The sequence below is a fragment of the Rhinoderma darwinii genome, chromosome 4 (assembly GCF_050947455.1).
Source record: "Rhinoderma darwinii isolate aRhiDar2 chromosome 4, aRhiDar2.hap1, whole genome shotgun sequence".
NCBI classification, from domain to species: domain Eukaryota; kingdom Metazoa; phylum Chordata; class Amphibia; order Anura; family Rhinodermatidae; genus Rhinoderma; species Rhinoderma darwinii.
In genome coordinates, this window is record NC_134690.1 from 212,873,892 (window position 1) to 212,899,065 (window position 25,174).

The 25,174-nt window shown below is 41.3% G+C and overlaps 1 protein-coding gene across 1 annotated transcript; it reads right to left on the reverse strand.

Moving 5' to 3' along the window:
- Positions 1-14,186: 14,186 nt before the first annotated feature.
- On the reverse strand, positions 14,187-15,126 carry LOC142761009 (uncharacterized). Its single transcript, XM_075864186.1, has 2 exons — positions 15,058-15,126; positions 14,187-14,942 (listed from the first exon to the last, which is right to left on the reverse strand). The coding sequence occupies exons 1-2, from the start codon at positions 15,105-15,107 to the stop codon at positions 14,279-14,281; spliced, it is 714 nt and encodes a 237-aa protein (XP_075720301.1). The 5' UTR covers positions 15,108-15,126; the 3' UTR covers positions 14,187-14,278.
- Positions 15,127-25,174: the final 10,048 nt, after the last annotated feature.

Genomic DNA, 25,174 nt, shown 5'->3' on the forward strand with positions numbered 1-25,174 from the left:
TGCACAAGTGGGGATGTTCTTAAACAAAGTCTTTTATTTAGCTATTCAGTTTATATAGAAATGCAAAGAAAAATAAGCTTATTAGCCATATGTCATGCCAGACCGAGTCGGCTGGTCCCTATCACAAGGATACCAAGCCATCTCAGTAGCCAGCATGCCTCATGGATCTCAGATGTGCAGATAGCACACCAGGATTCACCCGTGCATCTGCAACCAAGGGACAGTTCAGGGGTTCAGGTCAGATTGCTGGCCAAACTAACACACTCAACGGCTGGCTAAAGCATAAAATATAGACCAAGACATCACCCTTGCACTCAAATAGTATCCATTACTTAAATTTTATAAAGAAGAAAACAATGGGAATTAACATGTACAGAGATGGCTATTACATATATGGGGAAAAAAAACACTGAATCCGTGTAGACATGATCAAAAAGGCCATTAAATCGGCAATTACTTTAGACATATTTTTCATCAGGGCAGCTTATGATGTGTCCGGAGTTCCATAGGCAGGTTTTCCATATCAGAAGCACATTGACAGTATAAATGAGGATTTGTGAGTTCATGCATACAAAAGAGAAAAGGAATATCAATGAATCACATCAAACAGATTAATAATAAATATATTATCATCAGGAGTAAAAAATACATTGTCTATTCTATCCTATACATTATCGAACATAAAATCAGACCCATCAGAGACCAGAGAGCAAACCACCTCCATCAAACCACACTACCTAGTATATAGTCGATATTCAAACCATGGGGGTCTTAAAGTATTTAACCGAAAAATCCATTCTAATCCTCTCTTTTTAAGCGAGCGTATTCTGTCCCTACCTCGCCTCAGGGGGGGGGGACACTATTAATGACACGGAATCGTAGCTGTTTCTCCGAGTGTTTCGCCTCAGAAAAATGCTTGGAAACCGTTAAGTCCAAACGTTTACAACGATTTGTATATCGTTGGTTAATCCTATTTCTTAAGTCAAGTGTTGTTTCACCTACAAATATTACACGGGCACTGTAATAAACATATAACAAAGTCCATGTAACACGTCAAATAATGGTTAATCCTATAAATCTCATTGGTAATGGGATGCAAGAATGTATTACACTTGGTCATGAGTGCACAGTTTATGCAGTTTAAACATGGGAAACATCCCTTTTTGGCAAGTGCCAGAAGTGTCTGAGTAGCCTTTTTATTGGTACCTAGATACGATCTAGCCAATTTGTCGCCCAAATTACATGGTCATCTATATGAAAACAGGGGTGGAACTCTGATACATTATGCAAATATCCCCCTAATATCGGTCAATGCTTGCGGATGATAGAGGCAATAGGTTGACTTAGATCACTATAGGTGGACACAAATGGGATCCTATTGTTTTTTTTTCCTTTTACCCCTGAAGAAGGTCCACACGTTTTTCATCCTCAACTTTACGACAATGTTTTTGAATTATTGTGGCAGGGTATCCCCTATCCCTAAATTTATGTGCAAGAATGTCTAGTTTATAATTCAAAAACTCATCTTCACTGACAATTCTTTTAACCCTAATGAACAGACTGTAGGGAAGGGACTTAACTATCGAGTGCAGATGGCCACTCTCAAAACCTCAACAAGTTATTCTTGTCTGTTGGTTTTACAAACAGATTTGTAGATAGTATATGGTCAAATAAACTAATCTCCACATCTAAAATTTTTATTTTCTCCCTAGAGTGAACTACTGTAAAATCATGAAAGCCCTCAATTCCACCAGATCTCCCCGCCAAATCAGGAATATGTCATCTATGTATCTCCACCACTTCAGAACCTGACTGAAGTGGTGGGATACATAGACACAGTCCTCTTCGAATAAACTCATAAAAATGTTGGTGTAAGTGGGTGCAACATTTGCACCCATTTTTTTTTTTTGTTCAAATCTGTCAATTTATGTGGTAATAACTTTGGAATGCTTTTACCTACCCAAGCGACTCTGAGATTGTTTTCTCCTGACGCATTGAACTTTATGTTACTGTTAAAATTTGGTCGATACATTCAGTATGTAATTGGGAAAAACATGAAAATTTTGAGAAAAAGCATTTTTATACATTTAAATGTATCTGCTTGTAAGACACATAGTAATACCACACAAAATAGTTGCTAATTATAATTTCCCATATGTGTACTTTAGATTTACATAGTTTTTTGAACATCCTTTTATTTTTCTAGGACGTTACAAGGCTTAGAACTTAGAAATTTCTCACATTTTCAAGAAAATTTCAAACGGCTATTTTTTCAGGGACCAGTTCAGTTGAGTTCAGTTCAGTTGTGAAGTGTCTTTGAGACAGGGGCGTAGCTAGGGGGGGGGCAGGCGGGACACGTGCCCCGGGCGCAGCTCAGAGGGGGGCGCCAGCGCCCCCTCCTCCTGCACTATAATTGTACCTGTGTCGCAAGGACACAGGTACAATTAGAAGCAATGAATGACCGTGCCCGGCCATTCAGCGCCTTTCCACGAATGAAGCGACTGGTACCTTTTGTACCAGTGAAGCTTCCGTCGATGAAAGACGCTGACTGACTGACAAGGAAAGTCATCCTGCCCAGCCAATCAGTGCCTTTCATAGACGCTGTGTTCAACCCCCTGGAGACCTGCGCAGAAGAGAGCAGGTCTCCATGGCTGCCGGACGGCGTGGGAGCGGGAATAAGGTGAGTTTGATTATTTTTTTTTTTAACTGTAATAGAAGTGTGTGTCTGTATCTGCGGGGGGACTATATCTACAGGGGGGGCTATATCTACAGGGGGTGGGCTATATCTACAGGGGGACTTTATCTACAGGGGGACTATATCTACAGGGGGACTATATCTACAGGGGGACCATATCTACAGGGGGTGGGCTATATACAGGTGGACTATATCTACAGGGGGTGGGCTATATACAGGGGGACTATATCTACAGGGGGGCTATATACTGGGGTGGGCTATCTACAGGGGGACCATATCTACAGGGGGTGGGTTATATACAGGTGGACTATATCTACAGGGGGTGGGCTATATACAGGGGGACTATATCTACAGAGGGTGGGCTATATACAGGTGGACTATATCTACAGGGGGTGGGCTATATACAGGAGGACTATATCTACAGGGGGGCTATATACTGGGGTGGGCTATCTATGGAGCACCATATACAGGGGTGGGCTATAGCTACAGGGGGGGCTATATAGTATATAGCCCCCTGTAGATATAGCCCACCCCTGTAGATATAGCCCACCCCTGTAGATATAGCCCACCCCTTTAGATATAGCCCACCCCTGTAGATATAGCCCACCCCTGTATATAGCCCACCCCTGTATATAGCCCACCCCTGTAAATATAGCCCACCCCTGTAGATATAGCCCACCCCTGTAGATATAGCCCCCCGTAGATATAGCCCACCCCTGTACATAGCCCACCCCTGTACATAGCCCACCCCTGTATATAGCCCACCCCTGTATATAGCCCAGCCCTGTAGATATAGCCCACCCCTGTAGATATAGCCCACCCCTGTAGATATAGCCCAGCCCTGTGTATAGCCCAGCCCTGTAGATATGGTCCCCCTGTAGATATGGTCCCCCTGTAGATAGCCCACCCCTGTAGATATAGTCCCCCTGTAGATATAGTCCCCCTGTAGATATAGCCCACCCCTGTATATAGTCCCCCTGTAGATATAGCCCACCCCTGTATATAGTCCCCCTGTAGATATAGCCCACCCCTGTATATAGTATCCCACAAATAGCTCCCCCTATAGTGGTCCACAGAAAGCCCACCCCTGTATATAGCCCCCTTGTACATATAGTCCACCCCTGTATATAGTGCTCCACAGATAGCTCACCCCTGTATATTCTATATATAAGGGTGGGCTATCTGTGGAGCATTATATACAGCGGTGGACTATCTAGTGGAGCACTATATACAGGGGTGGACTATATGTACAAGGGGGGCTATATACAGGGATGGGCTATCTGTGAAATACTATATACAGGGGTGGACTATATGTGGAGCACTATATACAGGGGTGGGCTATATCTACAGGGGGGCTACATACATGGTTGGGCTATCAGTAGAGTACTATATACAGGGGTGGGCTATATCTACAGGGGGCTATATACAGGGGTGGGCTATCTGTAGAGCACTATAGGGGGAGTTATTTGTGGGACACTATATACAGGGGTGGTCTTTATGGGGGCACTATCTACAGGGGCTCTATGGCAGGCACTATCTACAGGGGGCTCTATGGCAGGCACTATCTACAGGGGGCACAGTGTGTGTGTGTGTGTGTGTGTGTGTGTGTGTGTGTGTGTGTGTGTGTGTGTGTGTGTGTGTGTGTGTGACACGATGTGTGGTGCTATTATAATTAGAGGTGCAGTGTATGGCGCTATTATATTTAGGGGCGTAGGGTATAATGATAACTTTATATTTATTTATAGGTGCAGAAATGTTGGAAAAGTGAGAAGCTGAAGACATATGAGCGGCAAACTGCAGAAATGGGCTGTGACCGGGAGAAGTCATCATAGAGGTCTAGACCGGATGGAGAAAAAGAACTAGAATCTGAGACGTCACCGGTGAGTCACTTAATGTAAATGTTCATTCTGCCTCTAATCAGCACTGTAGTCACTGTATGATCTGCAGTGAGATGATGGGTGGTGTGATTATGATAGGATTTATTTTTTGTGAAACGGCATCTCCCAGCATATCCTTACCATTGTTCGGGCCATGCTGGGATCTGTAGTTTTACGCCATACAAACCTATACAGCAGGGGTTGCACTAAATTGAGCTGTATTTGTGTTGGTGTTCTATATATGTAGTGAGCTTGCTTCTGGGGCTGTATATATGTACTGAGCTTGGTTCTGGTGTTGTGTATAGAACCATATTGCTTGTGAAATGTACAAATAATTTTATGCTCGCGTTACTTAAAAAGAAATGACATGTCGATTGGTAGAGAAAACAAACACGGCGAGGGGGAAGGAGATGTCGGGAAAGAGGTTGGGGGGGGGGGCGCCAAACTGAATCTTTGCCCCGGGTGCTGGAGAACTTAGCTACGCCTCTGCTTTGAGAGACCCATACAATATAAACCCCGCAAATCACCCCATTTTAAAAGCACCCCTCAAAGTATTTAAAACAGCATTTAGAAAGTTTCTTAATCATTTAGATGTTTCACAAGAATTAAAGTAAAGTAGAGGTGATACAAAGAAACGTGATTATTTGAAGATCAAATAACGCATTATATAAAAGTATTAGTCTGAATAGATATTTTTTATTCACTTAATTTTCAACATATATATATATATATATATATATATATATATATATGATTCTTATAGGTCTATTCAGACTAATACTTTTATATGTCAATCAGCTGCTTCAAAGGCCAGCAGGATATTGTCGTGTATTAAAAGAGGCATGGACTCGCGGGACAGGGATGTAATAATGCCACTTTACAAAGCATTAGTGAGGCCTCATCTAGAATATGCAGTTCAGTTCTGGGCTCCAGTTCATAGAAAGGATGCCCTGGAGTTGGAAAAAATACAAAGAAGAGCAACGAAGCTAATAAGGGGCATGGAGAATTTAAGTTATGAGGAAAGATTGAAAGAATTAAACCTATTTAGCCTTGAAAAAAGACGACTAAGGGGGGACATGATTAACTTATATAAATATATTAATGGCACATACAAAAAATATGGTGAAATCCTGTTCCTTGTAAAACCCCCTCAAAAAACAAGGGGGCACTCCCTCCGTCTGGAGAAAAAAAGGTTCAAGCTGCAGAGGCGACAAGGCTTCTTTACAGTGAGAACTGTGAATTTATGGAATAGCCTACCGCAGGAGCTGGTCACAGCAGGGACAGTAGATGGCTTTAAAAAAGGGTTAGATAATTTCCTAGAACAAAAAAATATTAGCTCCTATGTGTAGAAATTTTTCCTTCCCTTTTCCCTTCCCTTGGTTGAACTTGATGGACATGTGTCTTTTTTCAGCCGTACTAACTATGTAACTATGTAATAATGCGTTATTTGATCTTCAAATAATCACGTTTCTTTGTTTCACACATTGTCCCACAATGTTTTCCCCACGTGTATATATATCTTTTGGATTATTCCATCATGCATTAGGGTATCAATTTAAACAATGTTTTTCAGCAGTTCTTATAATATTTTATCATTTTGCTCACTGCTATTCTCCCGGGTTTAGCCTGTCCAATTGGATACTTCATTCATATATTTGTTTTCATATCTCTCAGTGTAGTTTACCGTGCGCTTACGTCAGGGGGAGGAGCTTGGCTGTCCTGCGACTCGCGTGTCTACATCTTGGTGGGTGTGTCTCTTCGGCGTCAGACGCCGTTGATCCACGCCCCCTTCGATGACGCGCGGTCAGAGGCACACGGCCGGCCATCTTCGTACCTGGCACATGACGTCAATACCAATAAACCCACTGTGCTACGTAATTTATTTCCCCTGTATGTGATTGGACGGGCATTCTCTAAAAGGGAGGCTCCCGCTGGAGAGAAGCCACCCCCGGACGAAGGCATCCCGCCGAAACGCGCGTCGGGTCTGACATTCTCTCCTTGCATAGGTGCTATTATGGGTATGTTGTTTCTCTTACTGTCAATATGCCACTCTGTCTAAACCTGTCTCTTTGACTGTACCTTTCTGTCAGCTTAACATTACAGGATGGTATTTAGCAACAAGATGTTGACATTGTTATTGAGCATTACCTCAGTCTCTTAGATAGACCTGATCCTTCTGTGTATATACTGCACTATCTATATTATTGTCTACACAGAAGCTTTAACTATTTACCTGGCTAGACTGATTTCTTTAGGTATATACCACTATACTGTTCATGCCCTTGCCATATTTAATTGTATACATGCCCTCTGCAATTGACAGACGTTTGATTCATGCTCAGCATGACTCATCTTTTAATATTGTGTATTTCAATAAAGTTTAAATTTTTTCTATCTTTGTATTGTGTTAATTGTACCCTACACTCTATAGGTTATATAACAGGCCAGTGTCGCACTGATAAATAAAGTCCTCTCTTATCCCCCTTTTGGTCCACACTCTACACCTCTGCAGTTTGTGGAATTTTGCTGGGAAAGTGTTGTCCTGGTATAATAATGGCGCCGTCACTTCCAGCAGATATGTTTTGGCCCTCCCCCCTTCCTGGTTCCCTAATTTTAGGGTCTTGATAAATTGCCTATTGAAACAGAAGAAATGTTCCCCTCGGGCCTGCACAATTGCATATTTTTCCTTTCTTGACTTAAGGGAGCCTTAACTTATTTAATTTTTTCATAGACGTAGTGGTATGAGGGCTATTTTTTTGCGATACCAAACTTAGCTTTTTTATGTTTTACAACTTTTTGCACAATAAAATTACTTTTGTAAAAATAATGTATTTTTTCTGTCGCAATGTTGTGTGAACCATAACTTTTTAATTTTTATGTCGACGGAGTTGTATACGGGCTTGTTTTTTGTGAGATGATCTATAGCTTTTATAGGTACCATTATTGAACATATGCGACTTTTTGATCACTTTTTATTCCAATTTTTGTCCAAAAAAACAGCAATTTCGGCATTGCTTTTTAGTTTGTTTTTTACAGCATCGCACGGGATAAATAACATATTATTTTCATAGTTCAGGCCGTTACGGGCGCATACAAATATGTATGGTTTATTTATTTATTTTCAATAATAAATTACTTGATAATGGAAAAAGGGCGATTGTGTTTTATTTTATTACTTGAAACTTATTTTATTTTTTACAAAATTGTTTCACTTTATTTACACTTTGTTTTACAATTTTATTTAGTCACACTATCGGACTTTAAGGTCCAACTGTCTGATTTATTTTCTAATACATTGCACTACCTATGTAATGCCATTGTTAGGCCCCGTGTTGCCATAGCAGCCATCGGCAGCTCTGTGCATTACAGGGCTGACGATTTGCTACAAATCACTAAGATGCAGCGATCGCTTCCAATCGCTGATTCTAAGGGGTTAATGGCAGGGATCGGAGCTAGCTCTGGTTCCTCCTGTTACAGCAGGAAGTCAGCTGTAACATACAGCTGACAACCGCAGCTGATGACATGGGCTCAGCTTGCCGTTAATACCTGAAGCCTTTTAGGCAATCTCGTCGTTGGGGTGTCGATTGCAATTGCCTTAAATGCAGCGGTGGCTTTTGACTGCTGAATTTTAGGGGTTCATGGAGGGGATTGGAGCTAATTTCGGTCCCCGCCTTTACAGCAGGATGTCAGCTGCAACATACAGCTGACACCCAGATATAATGGCACGGACTCAGTTTCTGAGGCCGTGACATCTATTTGTCATATTGATACGGCAAATTGCGGGAACACTGGCTTTCCATGATGTATCCATATGACAAATGTTGGGAAAGGGTAAAGTGTACCTACAACTGTGAACATCATTTTGATTTTAGGTCCAAAATTCTGTGTCGATTAATTTCATAATATATCATCATAAGGATTGCAGCTCTGTTTTTTATACAGAGCTACAAATCCCTTGCTTCCATTTACACAGCTATATAGTCAGATGATAAAATTTCAGTTTCCTGCTGCCAACTCTAGGGGGAGCTTTACAGTTTTCTGCATACTTATTTATTATTGAGGTAAATGGGAGCAGTATAAATCTTTAGTAAGCACCTCTTCGCTGTCATTGGCTGCGTGAAAAACCCTAGTAATTCTAATATCACTGCATAGTAAAGAGTCTAAGTTAAAAGACAAAGTAAAATTCCATGAGGCAACAGTCAGGCGGATAGTATGTAAGCTGCCTACCTTATGGTGTTCTTATGGTGACGGTCCACCAGACAATAAGGCCTCATGCACACATCCTTCCCCGTTTTCACGTCCGTTTAAAACGGATCCGTGTGTCCGTTTTGACAGCCATGTGATTTCCGTTGTCACTCCGTGTCCGTTCCATTGTTCCGTTCTAAACGGATGCTGTGCTTCCGTTTGTCTTCCATTTTAAATGGTCCGTTGAATTCCATCTTGTGTGTTGAATGCAGGGAACTTTGGCACGCCATGCCGTTGCATAGCAACGGATCCATGAAAAATGGACGGCACACGGATGCCTTCCTGTTAGAGGAATTTTATATTCTTATCAAGGAAGAGTCAAGAAGTCACCTGAATAGAGATGATGCAGGTCTTTATTCTTATCGATAAGGAGACAGTATTGCAAAATGTCCCCCTCCATCCTGAATGACAGAGTTTTTATACATATTCTAAGAATAACATGTCTGGACTAGTTCTTGTTACATTTTACTTCATATATCACAATTGACAACTAATTAAAAGTTAAACCTTTGTCCGGAAATTCTAATCTCCCTTTTTAGGAACTCGGCTACCCCCTCCTCATATATAATATCAGCTATCTTAACAATAAAACATACTAGACATTTTGTTAGTCAAGGTTTTACAGATACACAGTTTTAGTCTTCATTAGATAATGTAATCATAAATTTAGAACTTTTCTATCACTTCCGTATGCCGTCTGTTTATTTGACGTACCCATAGACTTCAATGGGCCCTGAACGACGGACAAAAGTAGGACATGCACTACTTTTGACGGAGCGGACGAACTGAACCATCAAAACCATGGAAGTGTGCATGGCCCCATAGAAATGAATGTGTCAGGGTGCTATCAGTTAAAAAAACGGATTGTACCCTGTAGAAAATAACTGAAGTGGGCATGAGGTAAGTGGGAGAAAAATAGTGCATACTGCAACAGATACAGTGTGGTATTAGGACATAGTGTAGAATGAAAGGGCTACATTTGGGTTATTAAGGATGAAACAGCTGAAGTGGGTTATTAAGGCATAATGGGGTATCATAAGAAATCAAGATTGTAACTAACCAGAGTTCTATAGGATGAGTGGGCAAAAGTAACATCAACTCTGATCAATGTATTTTACATTGAGAAGTAAAATCATCAGGGTTATCTGAGAGGGTAATCAATAGAGCCTTAGTGAATAAAGACAGGTTTATCAAGGGATTGGTCCAACATCCCATGAAAAGAAGTCTGAATAGTAGGCAACATTTAAGGTGGGGGTATAGCACTCGGAAGACTACAGCATTTTTTATTCAATAACCGGGGTTTGCTATCACAATAATCTGAAAAAGTGGAAAGACATACTAAATTCCTGATGAAGAGAGTATTGTTGGCAGGAGATGAGGTATTGGTTTATTTGCATTTGGGCATCCTTCAAATGGTTCATATGGGTAATAGTCAACATAAAGGTGTTGCTCAACTAGCCCCACTGCTTCTCATGGCCGCTGGCTCTTTACACAAAGCAGCGGGCCACATAAGGTCTCCATTACAACTGGTCAACTTTGATGATGTCACACAAGAGGCAGCTTGAAAAGGTTTGATCAGCCTGGGTACCTTTGCCTGTGAATAAAGTACAGTATATTCTTTCAAAGTTAGCTACATGTATTTTGACCTTGACTCTGACCTTAGACTTGCCTCTGGATTTTGCCTTCGTCTTTTTCATTCAAATTTGTTGCCTGGTTTGTGCAGTACAACCTCCAAGTTTTGAACAGTGGTCTGTCTTCTGGTTACCTCTTTGTCTGCTCCTCTGGCTTGTTTCATTCTAACCGCTCTTATGGTGATGGTTTACTCTGAGTCTGATTCCACATTACTTTCAAGATTCCTACAGTTCCTCCTATTGGTGACTACTCTGCACCTCAGTTTCACCACACCTATTGCGGTTTTAGGATCCACTACTCAATGAGAACCGTAACACAAAGCCTTCTAAATATTTTTAGAATATAAAAAGGGGGCTGAATAAGGATTCAACTGTGGATTTAACGTCAGTGGAATCTCTGGAGTAGGATTGCTCCCGTACTGTGGAGTAGGACACAGTACGGGAGCAATCAGAAGATTTAGTGTGTCCTGCCGAGAGGGAGAGCTCCTCAGATGCAGTATAAGTCATCGGAGCACTGTCAGACGAAGCTGATAACATTAGAGAGATAGTGGATGCCAGTATGCTGACCCGCAGAAGGCAATCTTGTTTGTCAACATGCAGAGAATTGCAATCATCTGCCTTCCGCATGTGAGCACTCTGCTAGAGTGCTGAATAGAGTTCTAAGTCTTGTCCCTGTAGCTACGAAAGAGGACATGCAGAGCGAGTACTAGACGAGGAATCTGAGTTGCTAAGTACTGGGAGAATCCTGTCAAACTGAGCTGGCATGCCATAATTTGCATTCCATATGTGTCAATCCATCTGTGTGGTATCTAGGTGGTGTCTAGACAGACCAAAATCTGAAAATAATTTTCAGTCATGCTAAATGGTATAATAGAAGTAATGTTAAATGGAGAGCATGGTTGCATCTTTCCACCATATTATCTGCCATTGACAGCTCATTTGGGAAGGCAGATGAAATATGTCAAATATCCATTTAATATCTTAGCTTTCAGATTATATTATGCAATGTCTTTTTTAGAGGGTCATTATCATCAGATTTCTTTTTCTTATAGCAATAATTTGGAGCTTTCATATACTACTATATATATATATATATATATATATATATATATATATATATATATATATGTATATATATATATATTTATTTTGGTGGGGGGTAAATGTTATTAATAATCAGCTTTTAAGCTTTTAATGTAGTTTATTTTAATCCCTTTAAGTCTTTAATGTAGTTTTAATACCCTTAGCCACTAAGTAATTAAATGCTCCTATCTGACCTTTTCCTACGAAATCATATTGCTTTACTTTTCTTCCTAGAATTTTTGTTTCCAAATATTTGAAAATAATAATTTTTTAGTTTAGTATCTATATTTTTGTATGTGCATCCACTGAATTCTCTGACTTGTTGAAATATTATGGTCACTGTAACCTACATTTTCCCAGATCTGTGCATTGAGCATGATCATAGAAAATACTAACTATATTTTAATAGCATTACATCTAGTTGGTGTATCTATAATCTTTAGAAGATGGGGATAAACAATTTCAAGTTATAAATATTTGCTAACCAGAAAAATTATAAGAGTAAGGCCTCATTTACACGAGCGTGTGCGTTTTGCGCGCGCAAAAAACGCTGCGTTTTGCGCGCGTTTGTATGGCGTATGCACTGCGTATACGCAGCCTTGTTGCGTTTTAAACGCGCGCACGACAAGTGTTTGCATCGCGCGTAAAAAACGCAGAGGGGATTAGTGGGACGGCCGCCTACAAATAGGCCAGCTGGCCCAACCCCTGCTTGCTGGTAGAAATCTATTTGCAAGGTTAATTCCGCCTCTGCAGAAACCACAGTGTTTGTTTTTCCCTTCAAATTGGAATCGCTTTGACACCCAACTATTATGGCTTCGCCAGCACTGGCGCGTGTGCTTCTTCTCTGGATGATCTCACGTCGGTTTGGCCAGCGCCGACACATGCTGCAGCACCACACGCCTGGAAGAAGTCGCATTTGGGTTCACCCACTTGTGGCCCAACGTACAATAAAAGGGCATTTCCATACCCTGTTTGAGGACTTACGCCGGCATCCCGACAAATTTCGAGCCTTCTGCCGCATGTCTGTGGCCACATTTGACCTTCTGCTTGAGCAAACTCGCTCTGGTCTCACCTTCCAGAATACGAACATGAGACGCTGCATTTCGCCCGAGGAACGTCTGCTTGTGACCTTGAGGTATGTATGAAGCTGCTATAACTTAGTCCATGCCGCTGTCTGCTTTACCAGCCCCCCACTAACATGTGTTCTTCCTTTCTTTTTCTTTCTCTTTATTTTCTAGATTTCTGGCCACAGGCAATAGTTATCATTCGTTGCATTTTGAATTTCTTTTGGGAGTGACCACCATTTCGTTCATTGTCACATCCACCTGTGTCGTGTTGTGGCAGAGTTTAAAGAGCACGGTCATGCCTCAGCCCACGACAGAACAGTGGCTAAGTATATCAGAGGGATTTCTTAGAGCTACTGAATTTCCAAATTGCATTGGTGCCCTTGACGGCAAACACATTCGTGTGAGAAAGCCCCCACGCAGTGGCTCGCAATACTATAACTACAAGCAGTATTTTTCCATGGTATTGTTAGCCTTGGCGGACACTAATTATTGTTTCACTATTGTTGACATTGGCTCGTATGGAAGCTCGGCAGATGCCCGCATATTCCGTACATCAAGAATGGGGAAGCGACTCGTGAATAGGCGACTGGGGTTGCCGGAACCCTCCATCCTCCCAGGCTCCAGCGGGCCCCCAATCCCGTATGTAATCGTGGCAGATGAGGGGTTCGCACTCACAAGGCAAGTCATGCGTCCCTTTCCAAGAAGGGGCTTGGATGACCGTAGGCGCATGTTCAATCTCCGCCTGGGCAGAGCTCGGCGATGTGTCGAATGTGCCTTTGGCATTATGTCGAACAGGTGGCGTGTCTTTCTGTCAACAATGCAATTGTCCATGCATAATGTCACACGTGTTATCCAAGCGGGTGTAGTTCTGCATAACTTCTGCCGCATTAATGATGCAAACTTTGATGCTGACTATATCATAACACACGCAGACACCACTGACAATGTCCCGGTGATTCCTCTAGGGCGATCTGTCTCCTCCGGCCTTCGAGTTCGTGATACTTTGGCGGCATATTTTGAGTGCCCATCTGGACCAGCACCGTGGGGGGCTGATGACCTGTGAAGGGGTGAATGTTCTTTTCACGCTTCACTACCGACCTGAGATGTGGGCATTTTTTGTTTTGTTTCTTTTGTGTGTTGGGGTTGGGGTAGGGACTCGCAAAACATGAGGACCCTTGACGCGGGTTGCGAGCTTATATCTCTCGGGGTTTGAGCAGGACTTTACACAGTTGGCGACTTACTTTGCCCATATATCCTGTTGTGCGGACTGCAGTTAGGGAACTCCAATTGCAAGTGTACTTATTTTGCTTCAGGGCCCATGGCAGGACCTAAACTTTGGAATCCCTTACAAGCCATGTCAAACCACGAGAGATTAACTAAAACCTCATATCACATGTCCATGCATTGGTCCAAAAGGCCAGAAGTGTGTGAGAGTGTAGGCTAAGGAAATGTGTGCCAAACCTTCTGTTGGGTGGTCGAAAAGAATAATAAAACGAAACAAAACCATGAACTTTTTTTTTTTTATTAAGGGATTCGGACCAATCCCAAATTTTTGGCAAAAAAAATAACACACCAACATGGTGTAACGAAATCCAAACGAAAAACAGGATCACACAATATACGTGGCCAGGCCTGCACCACACACAACAGTGCCGTCCAGAAATATTGGCACCAACACACTCAGAGGTGTTGGTATAGTTGGGCTGGGGAGGCATATGCCTGCATTTCAGCACCACTATGCTGGACCTGGAGCTGGGTAGGTTGTTCCTGGCCAGCATAGTGGTGCTGATGTGGTGGCTGGAATGTGGGCCCCGCAAAGTGGGGAGCCATAGGGCGCATGTATGGATGCGGACGGGCCATATGGGGAACAGGGTGAAATTGGCCAGGCACCTGGGCCGTGGGTGGCGGCATGTAAGTATTTCGCCACTGCTCGATTGCCGTGAAACACGGATGGGGATTGTGTGGCGGTCTGCAAGCGTCGATCAATGTGACGATCGACGCCTGCAGACGGCCCATAAGGTCCATCGGCACCAGGCGTAGGAGGGGCACAATGCTGCGGCCAAAGGCATCATTGCCATCCTCCTCTGCGGCTCGCCTCAAATACTCGAGTACCCGCGTATCCACCTGGGCAGATGTGGAGGGCTGTGGGGCACGAAGACGCCGACTGCGGGCTCGCACGGGCCGCTCCTGGGCTGGAGAGCCAACCGGCCGTTCTGACTGGCCTGGTGCGGGCTCCTGGGGTGTCGGCTCGGGGCTGGGTGGCAGGATATTGGGAGCAGGGGCTTCGGCCACAGACTCCCCCACGTCAGTCTCCTCTGCTGTATCCTCCAAATTGTCGGTGGTTCTACAAGGAGGCAAAAAATTATGAGTACAAAATCTAACAATGCCCACAACAACACGTTGACAGACAGGACCTGGACAAACACACAGTACACTCATGCAACGACATAAATGCTTACGTGCGCATATCCATGATGTCCTTCAGGAACATCAGCTGTTTCGTATACATGTAGGGCCGTTTGCGAGATGCCCCATCTCTCGCCTGAATTGATCACGGCAGCTCCGCCACCGTGTCTTGATATCTTGGACTGGTGTATGTAACAAAAACAAAACACGCCATCAGAACTATCACCTCTCACTACAAAATGAAGGGCCCTGCAATGGCAATGCGGTGGGACGTGCGAAGCACCTGCTCCACCAAAGTTTCTCGTGCTCATGTGCGCAATACACATACAGGGCCCAGGTTTTCTATAGGCATGACAGCCATTGACAGAAAATGCAAGGTACTCACCCAACCGAGTGCGGTCACGGGTTCGGCCTGTCTCCCACTCTTGCCCAAAGAGGTTTTTGGCCACCAACTCCCATGCGTCCTCCTTCACCGTCCTGTTGTGATACTCCTCACATCTGTTATCCCATATTGCTGGATGCTCCTGGATAAAAAGAATGAGGCGCTCCACATCCATCCCGCGCGGCATGGCTGTAGTATGTGGCTGTGAAATACTCCAAAATATCCCCAGACAACTCTCCTGGCACTGGCTAGTCTTGCCCCCTCGCACTTGAAAGGCAGGCACTTCCTGGTTTGGAGAAGCTTTGTGTAGCTTTATAGACTAATTAGAATGGACATAACAGCTCTTGCGTGTTTTTCGCGCATGCAACGCAGGACCGTCCGTGTGGCATGCGTTGTTTTCACGCACCCATTGAAGTCAATGGGTGCGTGTTGCGTGAAAAACGCAAGATTATAGAACATGTCGTGAGTTTTACGCAACGCACTCACGCAGCGCAAAATACACGCATCGTCTAAACAGCCCCATAGACTATTATAGGTGCGTACGACACGCGTGAAAAGCACGCGCGTCGCACGCGCGTATAATACGCTCGTGTAAACGAGGCCTAAGATTGCAAGGCACTGAGCAACTGTTTTTTTCAGACAAATTTACAAATGAACACTGTAAACAAAATTTAGACTAGTGAAATGTTTTTAACTTTGTAGCTTGACCTATTAAAGGATATCACCCTAAAATAAAACAATTAAAACACCTGTTATATAATTTTTGGCAGGTTATCTATTTCTGAGAAAGCTGGGTCACCATTACAACTTCCATAGGGGTCATTATCAAACTCCTGAATGATGAATCTGCTTGGATCATAAATCTGTACAGAAGGATGTATCACTATGTAACTACGAAAAGTTTTCATTCAAAAGTCTAGGTAGTCAGGTCCACAATTCTTGAGCAGGGCAGGGGGTATATCTGGAGGTGCCTTCCCAAAAACAGAAATAACAAAGAAATGGCTGCATAGAGGAATGTCCAAAGAGAACCCATGTAGTTGCCAATTCCCCATCATAGTGTAAGAGAAATGCTATAATACCATATCTTTGGATCAATAACCAATAAACTGTAAATGAAATCCGGTATACCACCTTAAAGGAAGAGTGTCACGAAAAAATTTTTTTTACATCAGTTTGATTTTAGTGTTTTATTAAAAACTTTTATATTTATTTGTGTGTTTGTGTTTTACTTTTCTTTATTTTTTTACTTTTTCTTCCCTATGGGGCTGCCATTTTTTTTTCCATTTCTCTATGTGTCGATTAACGACACATACAGACATGGAATATGGCAGCTACAGTCCCATAGTGAATGCGAACGGGGCCCATTCCATTCACTATGCTGTACGCCGTCTGTGTGGGAACGGCGCATGCGCCGCTCCCACACAGTCCAAGTTGAACTGTGCGCCGTCCGGCGCCATTTTCCTGTAAACCGGAAGTCGCGGCCGGACAGTAAGATTACTACTTCCGGTCGCAGCTTCCGGACTTGTGCACTTGGAGCGTCGGTAGCAGACGGAGTGGACGAACCGGAGGGAGCGGCGGCGACTGGAGCAGGTAAGTTATTTCTATGTATGTTCGTGTTTTACTGTGTGTTTACTAGTGTATGTTAACCTACTACACTGTGTGTTAGCTCAAAAAATGGCGACACACAGTGTAGGAGGTTTGACCGTTCAATCCCCTCGTTTCTCCTGGCACTAGCCAGGATAAAGGAGGGGGGGATTCTGAGAGCTCACTAGAGCGAGTGAGTTTTCCCAAATTTTGCAGCATAAAGCAATGTGGTTGCTTTACCACATGCAATGCTGCAATTTTGGGAATTGCTCCATCTAGTGACCAGCACTGGGAAGTATGGTTGTGTTCAGATGGCACTGGTTTCTTTGGGTGCTCGAGGTAGGGTCCCAACCCGGGTATAGGTTAAGAATTTGTACTCGGCACACCTTGCTTGTGTTACAAAAATATATTTTTATTTTTATTATGGATGCCAGAGGCTGTATGTGCTGTTACAAAAATATATTTTTATTTTTATTATGGATGCCAGAGGCTGTATGTGCCTCTGGCATCCATAATAAAAATAAAAATGGCACATACAGCCTCTGGCATCCATAATAAAAATAAAAATAGCACATACAGCCTCTGGCATCCATAATAAAAATAAAAATATATTTTTGTAACAGCACATACAGCCTCTGGCATCCATAATAAAAATAAAAATATATTTTTGTAACAGCACATACAGCCTCTGGCATCCATAATAAAAATAAAAATATATTTTTGTAACACAAGCAAGGTGTGCCGAGTACAAATTCTTAACCAGCACTGGGAAGTGTTATAAATTAGAATCTAATTTATAATATTTCCTGACTAGTGAAAAAAAGTAAAAAATTAGAACAATGTTTAATCATTTTTACACTAACTGTTCAATTAAAAAAAAAAAAACTCGCAACACATTCCCTTTAAATGTAAAATCAGGCAGAGTTTACTTTATTAGGTTAGGCTTCATTCACATCTGCGCCAGGGTCCCGTTTCGTCTGAGGTTTCCGTCGGAACGGGACCCTGACTGACACAAACGGAAACCATAGTTTTCCGTTTCCATCACTATTGATTTCAATGGTAACAGGTCCGGTGGCAATACTTTCGGTTTGTCTCCGTTGTGCAAGGGTTCCGTCGTTTTGACGGAATCAATAGCGTAGTCGACCCCTTGCACAACGGAGACAAACAGAAACCATTGGCACCGGATCCGTCACCATTGAAATAAATGGTGATGGAAACGGAAAACTTTGGTTTCAGTTTGTGTCAGTCAGGGCTTGGTTCTGACGGAAAGCTCAGAGGGAACGTCGGAACGGAGCCCTGACGCAGATGTGATCGAAGCCTAAGTCCTAAGTAGTATCTGTTATTACTATGTTCTCAATATTTTGGAAGATACAGTTTCTGTTAGTGTCAAAATCTCCTTCCAGAGCCTACCCTTGCTGCTGGGAATCGGTATTCAGTGTAAAGATTCTTGTGACATGCAACCTATCGACCCCTAAGACTGGGTTCCCACAGTGCAGATGCGCTGCAGATTTCGGCAACATTTTATATGCAAAAAACAGAATTGGATCCAGGAGAGCAGACCTATAAAGCCTTTTTTTTTTTATATATTTTTTATATATTTCTTCTGTTTAGGTTTCGTTCCTGGTTTTGGCTTAAAAAACGCATGCAAAATCTTCAGCAAATTTGCACTGTGGGAATCCAGCCTAAAGATGCCACAGAGCAGGGATCTGTATACTAAATATAAATCCATAGCAAACTAGTTTTGCAAGGCCGGATCTTTGAGAACTAATGCTGTTATTGTGTTAGTGTGTATTCCCCCCCCCCCCCCCCCCCACTAGATGTCTTAAAGGCTATGTACACCTTCAAAAGCTTTTTTTTTTCTGTTAATAAATATGTCAGTGTGTTTGGTGCAACTTTCTTTTCAATACATTTTTATTACGTTTTACAATCTTTATAAAGTTACATTTTTTTTAATCGTTTACAAATCTGATATTAATTCTCTTATACAACAAATTGGCTTAGGAATAAAATACAGAGTTTAACAAGTATGTTAAAACAGTTATCTCTTGAACATTATTACTTTCTAATTAGTTTTTATTAAAAATTATCATTTCTTTTTGAGATACAGCTGCTTTGTATTATGTATACAATGCAGCTGTATCATGCGCTGAAACATGTATCCGTCAGATCAGCGGGACGGTTCATAACTTACATGTGATATATAACAGGTGGATCCTGTGTGTCAGGGACACGCAGGACCTGCTGACACTGAACCCGTCAGTCCCGCTGACCTGACAGGTACAGGATTCAGTGCAATATACAGTTGCTCTGTATACAGTATACCAAGCAGCTGTATCTCAAAAAGTTAAAAATATTTTTTTATAAAAATTAATTAGAAAAACATTGATTTTTATATGTAAAAAATTTGCTTTCGAAGCTGTACATAGCCTTTAAACAACATTCACATTGATATTTCATTCATAGGTTTATCATTTTCAGGCATTAAACAGTTTTTTTTATTATTGCTTCTATTTCTGCTTTTCAACAGCTTTGCTATAAAGGATTTTTCTAATGAAGACTTCCCCAAAAATTAATTAATGTCGTTTAGAATATTTTCAACTCATTCATATTATGGTAAGTGACCACTATGAGTATTTGGCCTACCAATTTCTGGGTGTCAGTAATCTGCATCTTGATTGTCTCTGATGACAATGTTTCCTCTAGTCTTTTCTGGCAGATCAATATTTCCAATAGTAGTCCAAAATATTGTACACGGCTGTACACATTGTGATAATTGCTCATTAGTGATCTTACTTGTAAAGAAATGACAATTCATGATATTATTTTCCTTAAAGGAAAAATTGTGCCAAAATTAATATAGCCATACAATGCCCAGATTAAAAATGCATATATTACTCTGGTAAGTAGTTCCATTTAGTGCAACATTAAATAGGGCAACATAGTGCCCAGATAATTATTTGCATACAGTGTCAATATAATTAGTAATGTACAGCACCCAGATAAGTAGTTACACAGACAATCTAGAATTAACAGTGCTATACAGCACCCAGTTAGTATCATGCAGCACCCAGCTAAATACTACAATTCAGTACCTATATAAACAGTATGACCAGAAATAGGACCGTAGAGTGCCGCAAATTATAGGGCCTTAGGGTTTGTTTACATGTGCCAGATTTGATGCAGCAATTTCTGTGACTGAAAAGCCATTCCATACATCTGAACATGGTTGTTTCTGTACCAAACTTCTATAACAAATGTTACATGTGACAAGAAAAGAGTAGAAGCACATTGGGGCAGATTTACCACTGTGTCTGGGTTTCAGGAAGTGTTAGAAAAGGTGCCGAATTTAGGAGCAAATTGGTGCAGCTTGGTGTAGTTTTGATGTTTGGACCTCACTAGACACTTTTTAAAAGTGTTCTGCAAGGTGGGCGTCGCTAAATATGAAAAGGGCGTGGTTGGGCATTGCTTAAATGCACCAATGTGCACCAAATATGCAACAAAAAACTGGCTCAAATGTCTGGTGCAAAATAAGCTAAATCAAAAGAGGTATAAGGAAGAGACAAGTGTCTAACATGTCATGCAATATGCGCCAAAATTATCATGCAGCATGCACCAGTGTGATAAATTTGGCGCATTTTGTGCCTGCCTGTTCTAGGTTTACACTGTCTAACTATTAGACAGCATTAGTAAATGTGGGCCATCAGAGTTAATAATTATATATGAGCAAATTATGGGTATGTCATAAATCCATAAATGCAGATCATGAAAAATAGTTTTAATTACAATTTGCAGCAAAAGTTTTCGTTTTACCCTTGTAATAACATTGTCATGGCAGCAAATCAGCTATTAGTCTCAATTCTAGATTACCCATCCAGGTGTGGTGATCAAAAGGAAAGGATTCTGTTCTTTGCCGGGCAGAAAGTAATCGGTATGGATCGTCAATGTCTGCTTCTCTTTACATAAATGACAATGATTTCTGAATCTTTTTAATGAAAATATCATGTTCCAGTGATGTTTGCCTTACAAAGCATTTTCCAGTGTTAAAATTTTAATGAAATTCTCAAAGCCTTTTTATTGTTTTTCTTTGAAGTAATATTGCTGAACATACCAAGGACAAATGTTGAAGTTATGAGAAACAATATATTACTCTTACCTTAAAGGCTTTTCCCCTTAATTCCTTTGATTTGTTTTAAGTAGCGTCTTAGAAATCTGTCCTGTCAGATGTACAGATAACTCTAATTGGTGTAAAAGTTTACACTCATTGAGAACAAACTAGGTCACATACATAAAAAATGGAAAAAAGGTCAATTAGGGTTTATCTGAATTCGATATGAGGACTCACATACATTCACGTAGAACTACTTCCAATTATTCTATGCCGCTTCTTGTGCTTGAAATAAAAATGAAAACCTGAGAGATTTAAATCACTTGTTCGGGAATGAAAGATTTTGTAGCATAATGACCCAATTTATTAGCTAAATAGAAGAAAATAAATCCATTAGCTGGGAACAGAAAACTTATTCATGGTGAAAACTTCACACTCACCTTTGTTTTCCCTTTTCTAGTTATTATGCAATTGGGGGCAAACAAAGACCTAGCTGATGTGTTTGTATTATACCTTAAATTACATTGCTCTCAGAGATTGAGTGGATGGGAGGAAAGAAATAGAGATTTTTCATTATTCAGAGACAGAAGAACTGACAGGAAAACCTAGAGAAATGGAGCCTGTCAGTCCATCTCAAAGCCTGCCTGGGGCTTGCAAAAAAGCATACAAACAGTGAAAGCATTCAGCTAGGAACACAAAGGGCAACCTGAGCATTGTTTTCTTATTTTGCTTGTATAATATAAATGGGAAGGTTCACAAAGGGCACCTTTTTTCCGATCTCATAACTATTCTCCTTTTTAGCTTCAGAGTAACCTTCATGTTTTTCTGACATTGTGTATAGTATTTGTAATGATGACAGAACTGCTGATGGGATAGGGTTCTATAATGATAAAAAAAAAAGGTTCTTTATTAACACCGATAACAGATGACATCTGATTTCATATGACCTTGGTTTTAGTACTTAAAATAAATGTCTAAGTCAATTACAGTACTCTACTAAAATGCCCAACCTCACTTTCTTCTCACCATTTAGAGTACTGGGTGAAGAGATGTGGTTTATGTAAAAACACAGATTTAGGAATTGTATGAAATATCGATGTATGGATCTAAGTAAGTGATAAATTGTGGCCACAATATATTGCACATTACCATTACAGTTTTCAGGGGCAGCAGCAAGATTTGAAGATTAGTCAACAAAAATGTGCGCCCCTGGCCATGTCTGGTTTTCCATGCTGACCATCTTTACAATTATTTTATCCTTTTCTGTACGTTAGCTGCAATTCAAACCAGCATCTTTTTATAGCATGATATAACGTGGTATATATCACACTTATTAAAAACAGAGTTGGTCAAATGATTTATGTAAGTGTCCTGGGAAATACATAGTTATCTAGATGATAAGGTTGAAAAAAAGACATAGGTCCATCAAGTTCAATCTATAATCCTATTGTGTTAATCCAGAGGAAGGGTAAACCCCCATGTGGTTGATGCCAATTGCCTCATGAGGGGAAAAAAAATGTCTCCCTAACTCCAAATATGGCAATCAGAATAAATCCCTGGATCAACGTCTCATCTCCAGAATCTAGTACTAATAGCTTGTAATATTATATTTTTCAAGAAAGGCATAAAGGCCCTCCTTGAACTTGTTCAAAGAATCAACCATCACAACATCCTGTGGCAGAGAGTTCCATAGTCTTAACGCTATGGTCTATAGTCTCAGCACCGGGCCCCCTGTCTGCTTCCTTACTTAACCCCTTCCCGAACCATGATGTGCCGGCACATCATGGAGCGGGGAGTGGATGATGTATGGAGCGGGCTCCATACACTGCAGGTGTCAGCTTCTGACACGCTACGCGATCGCACTGTTCCAGGTCGTTTAACTAGTTAAATGCCGCAGTCAATAGCGACCGCAGCATTTATAGTGGTTTTCCCATGAACGACATTTATAATATATCCACAGGATATGTCATAAATGTCAGATAGATGTGGGTCTCACCTCTGGGACCCGCATCTATCTCTAGAACGGGGCCCTGTTGTATCTTACCCGGTTCCGCTGTCTTCCGGTCACTTCACTTCCTGGTTACATGGTCGAGTTACGCAAACAGCGTAACTCGCTGACCTATGCAGTTTCCGTAACTCCCATGCAACTGAATAGTAGTTACGGAAACAGCGTTGAGTTACGCTGTTTCCGTAACTCAACCATGTATTGCAGTGTATTGTACTAGCGATCTAATGATCGCTGGTTCAAGTCCCGTAGGGGAACTAATAAAATGTGTAAAAAAAAAAAAGTTCAATTAATTTTCAGGAGCGTAAAAAACATTTAAAAGTTTTAAAAAAAAACTTTTCCCATTTTTCCCCAATGACAATGAAAAAATAAAAAAAATAAAATAAAAATTGGTATCGCTGCGTCCGTAAAAGTCTGAAAATATTACAATATAGCATTTTTTAAAATTATTTAAAACTCCAGAATCATTGTCTTTTGGTCACCATAGTGCTAAAAAGAATGAATAAAAAGTGATAAAAAAATCGTATAAGAAAATTGTCTAAAACCTGGGTGCGTCTTATAGTCAGGTGCGTCTTATAGTCCGAAAAATACGGTAACTACGAAAAATTGGTGCTTTTAAATATGATTTACTGACATATGGCCATCTTTATGTTTTGGGTGTAAATCCTCTTTAACCCCTTAGTGACCAGCCTATTTTAGGCCTTAATGACAAAGCTATTTGTTTTTTTAAGTTTTTCCATCGTCTCATTCAAAGAGCTATAACTTTTTTATTTTTGCGTCGTCATAGCTATATAAGGTCTTGTTTTTTGCGGGACAAAGTGTACTTTTTAATAGATCCATCTTGGGGTACATAGAGTTTATTGATTAACTTTTATTAACTTTTTTTGGGGGAATAGAAAAAAAATAGCAATTTCGCCACACTTTTTCGCCACACTTTTTTAAAACTACAAAATACGCAAAGCTCGCAACCCAACGTAAAGGGTCCCCAGTGCCTTGCGAGTCCCTAACTAGAACTTTTCGTTCCTAATTTAAAAACACCAGCAGAAAAAATTGGACATAGATAACTTCAAAACCACAAAAAAAGCCATACTTACTAGGTAGGTGGGTGGGTGAAAACCCGTTCCCAGCAGGATCCAGGCAGGTCAAAAAATGCTGCAGAAGGAGGGTGCAAGCTTTGCGTATTTTGGCCAAAATAACAACTATTACCCCATGTTTCATGGATTTTTTTTTTACTATGTATACTTTTTTCCAGGACGCGGCCAGGTCTTATATGCTGGGAGGGCATGATGTGCTGGTGTTTGGTTTGGCATGCAGAGCAGCCCGCACATTAATTTTTTTTACCATACATTCACACCCTAGCACTACACTAACACTGACACTCATTTATCGCACACTTGTGAGCACTTAGTTCGCCACTCCCCTCAAGACTAGTGGGAGTGGCTATCACTATTTAATGCACCCTCCTTCTGCAGCATTTTTTGACCTGTCTGCGTATTGCTGGGAACGGGTTTTCACCCACCCACTTAGTAAGTATGGCCTTTTTTGCCATAATGAGATCTATCTCGCCCATTAGAGCAGGGCTACCTCTGGTAGCTGAGAACAGGAAGATTTAACGGATCACTGCTCTATTAATTTATGCCGATGCTATGCCGTAAAAAGGCTATTGTATTGGAATATAGCCCGTTACTGGGCGCCATAAAAACACTAATGGGCGGTCACTAATTGGTCAAAGGGGTTTTCACGCAATCAAAAATTAAACTTAAATAACTTTAGACAATTTCTAAGCTGTTTCTTGTTGTCCCTGGCATGTTGCAGTACAAATTTTTCGATTTCTTCTATGTTAAGTCAATTTCCATTTCCCGACTGCAAACCATCCGTACTTCCGGAAATAGGACAGTCCAAACTACAAAGACCATGAAACGTTTCAAAATATCTTCGTCTCACAGCCTCCCTCCCACCTTAATTGCCATTTTTCCACACCTACGTCTTACGTCACTGTCCCTCCTTACTCCAAGTATATATCTCCCTGCCCTGTGCACCTTACGTGTACTGTTTATGCTTCCCTTTCACACTCAATACATGTCTGCTCACATC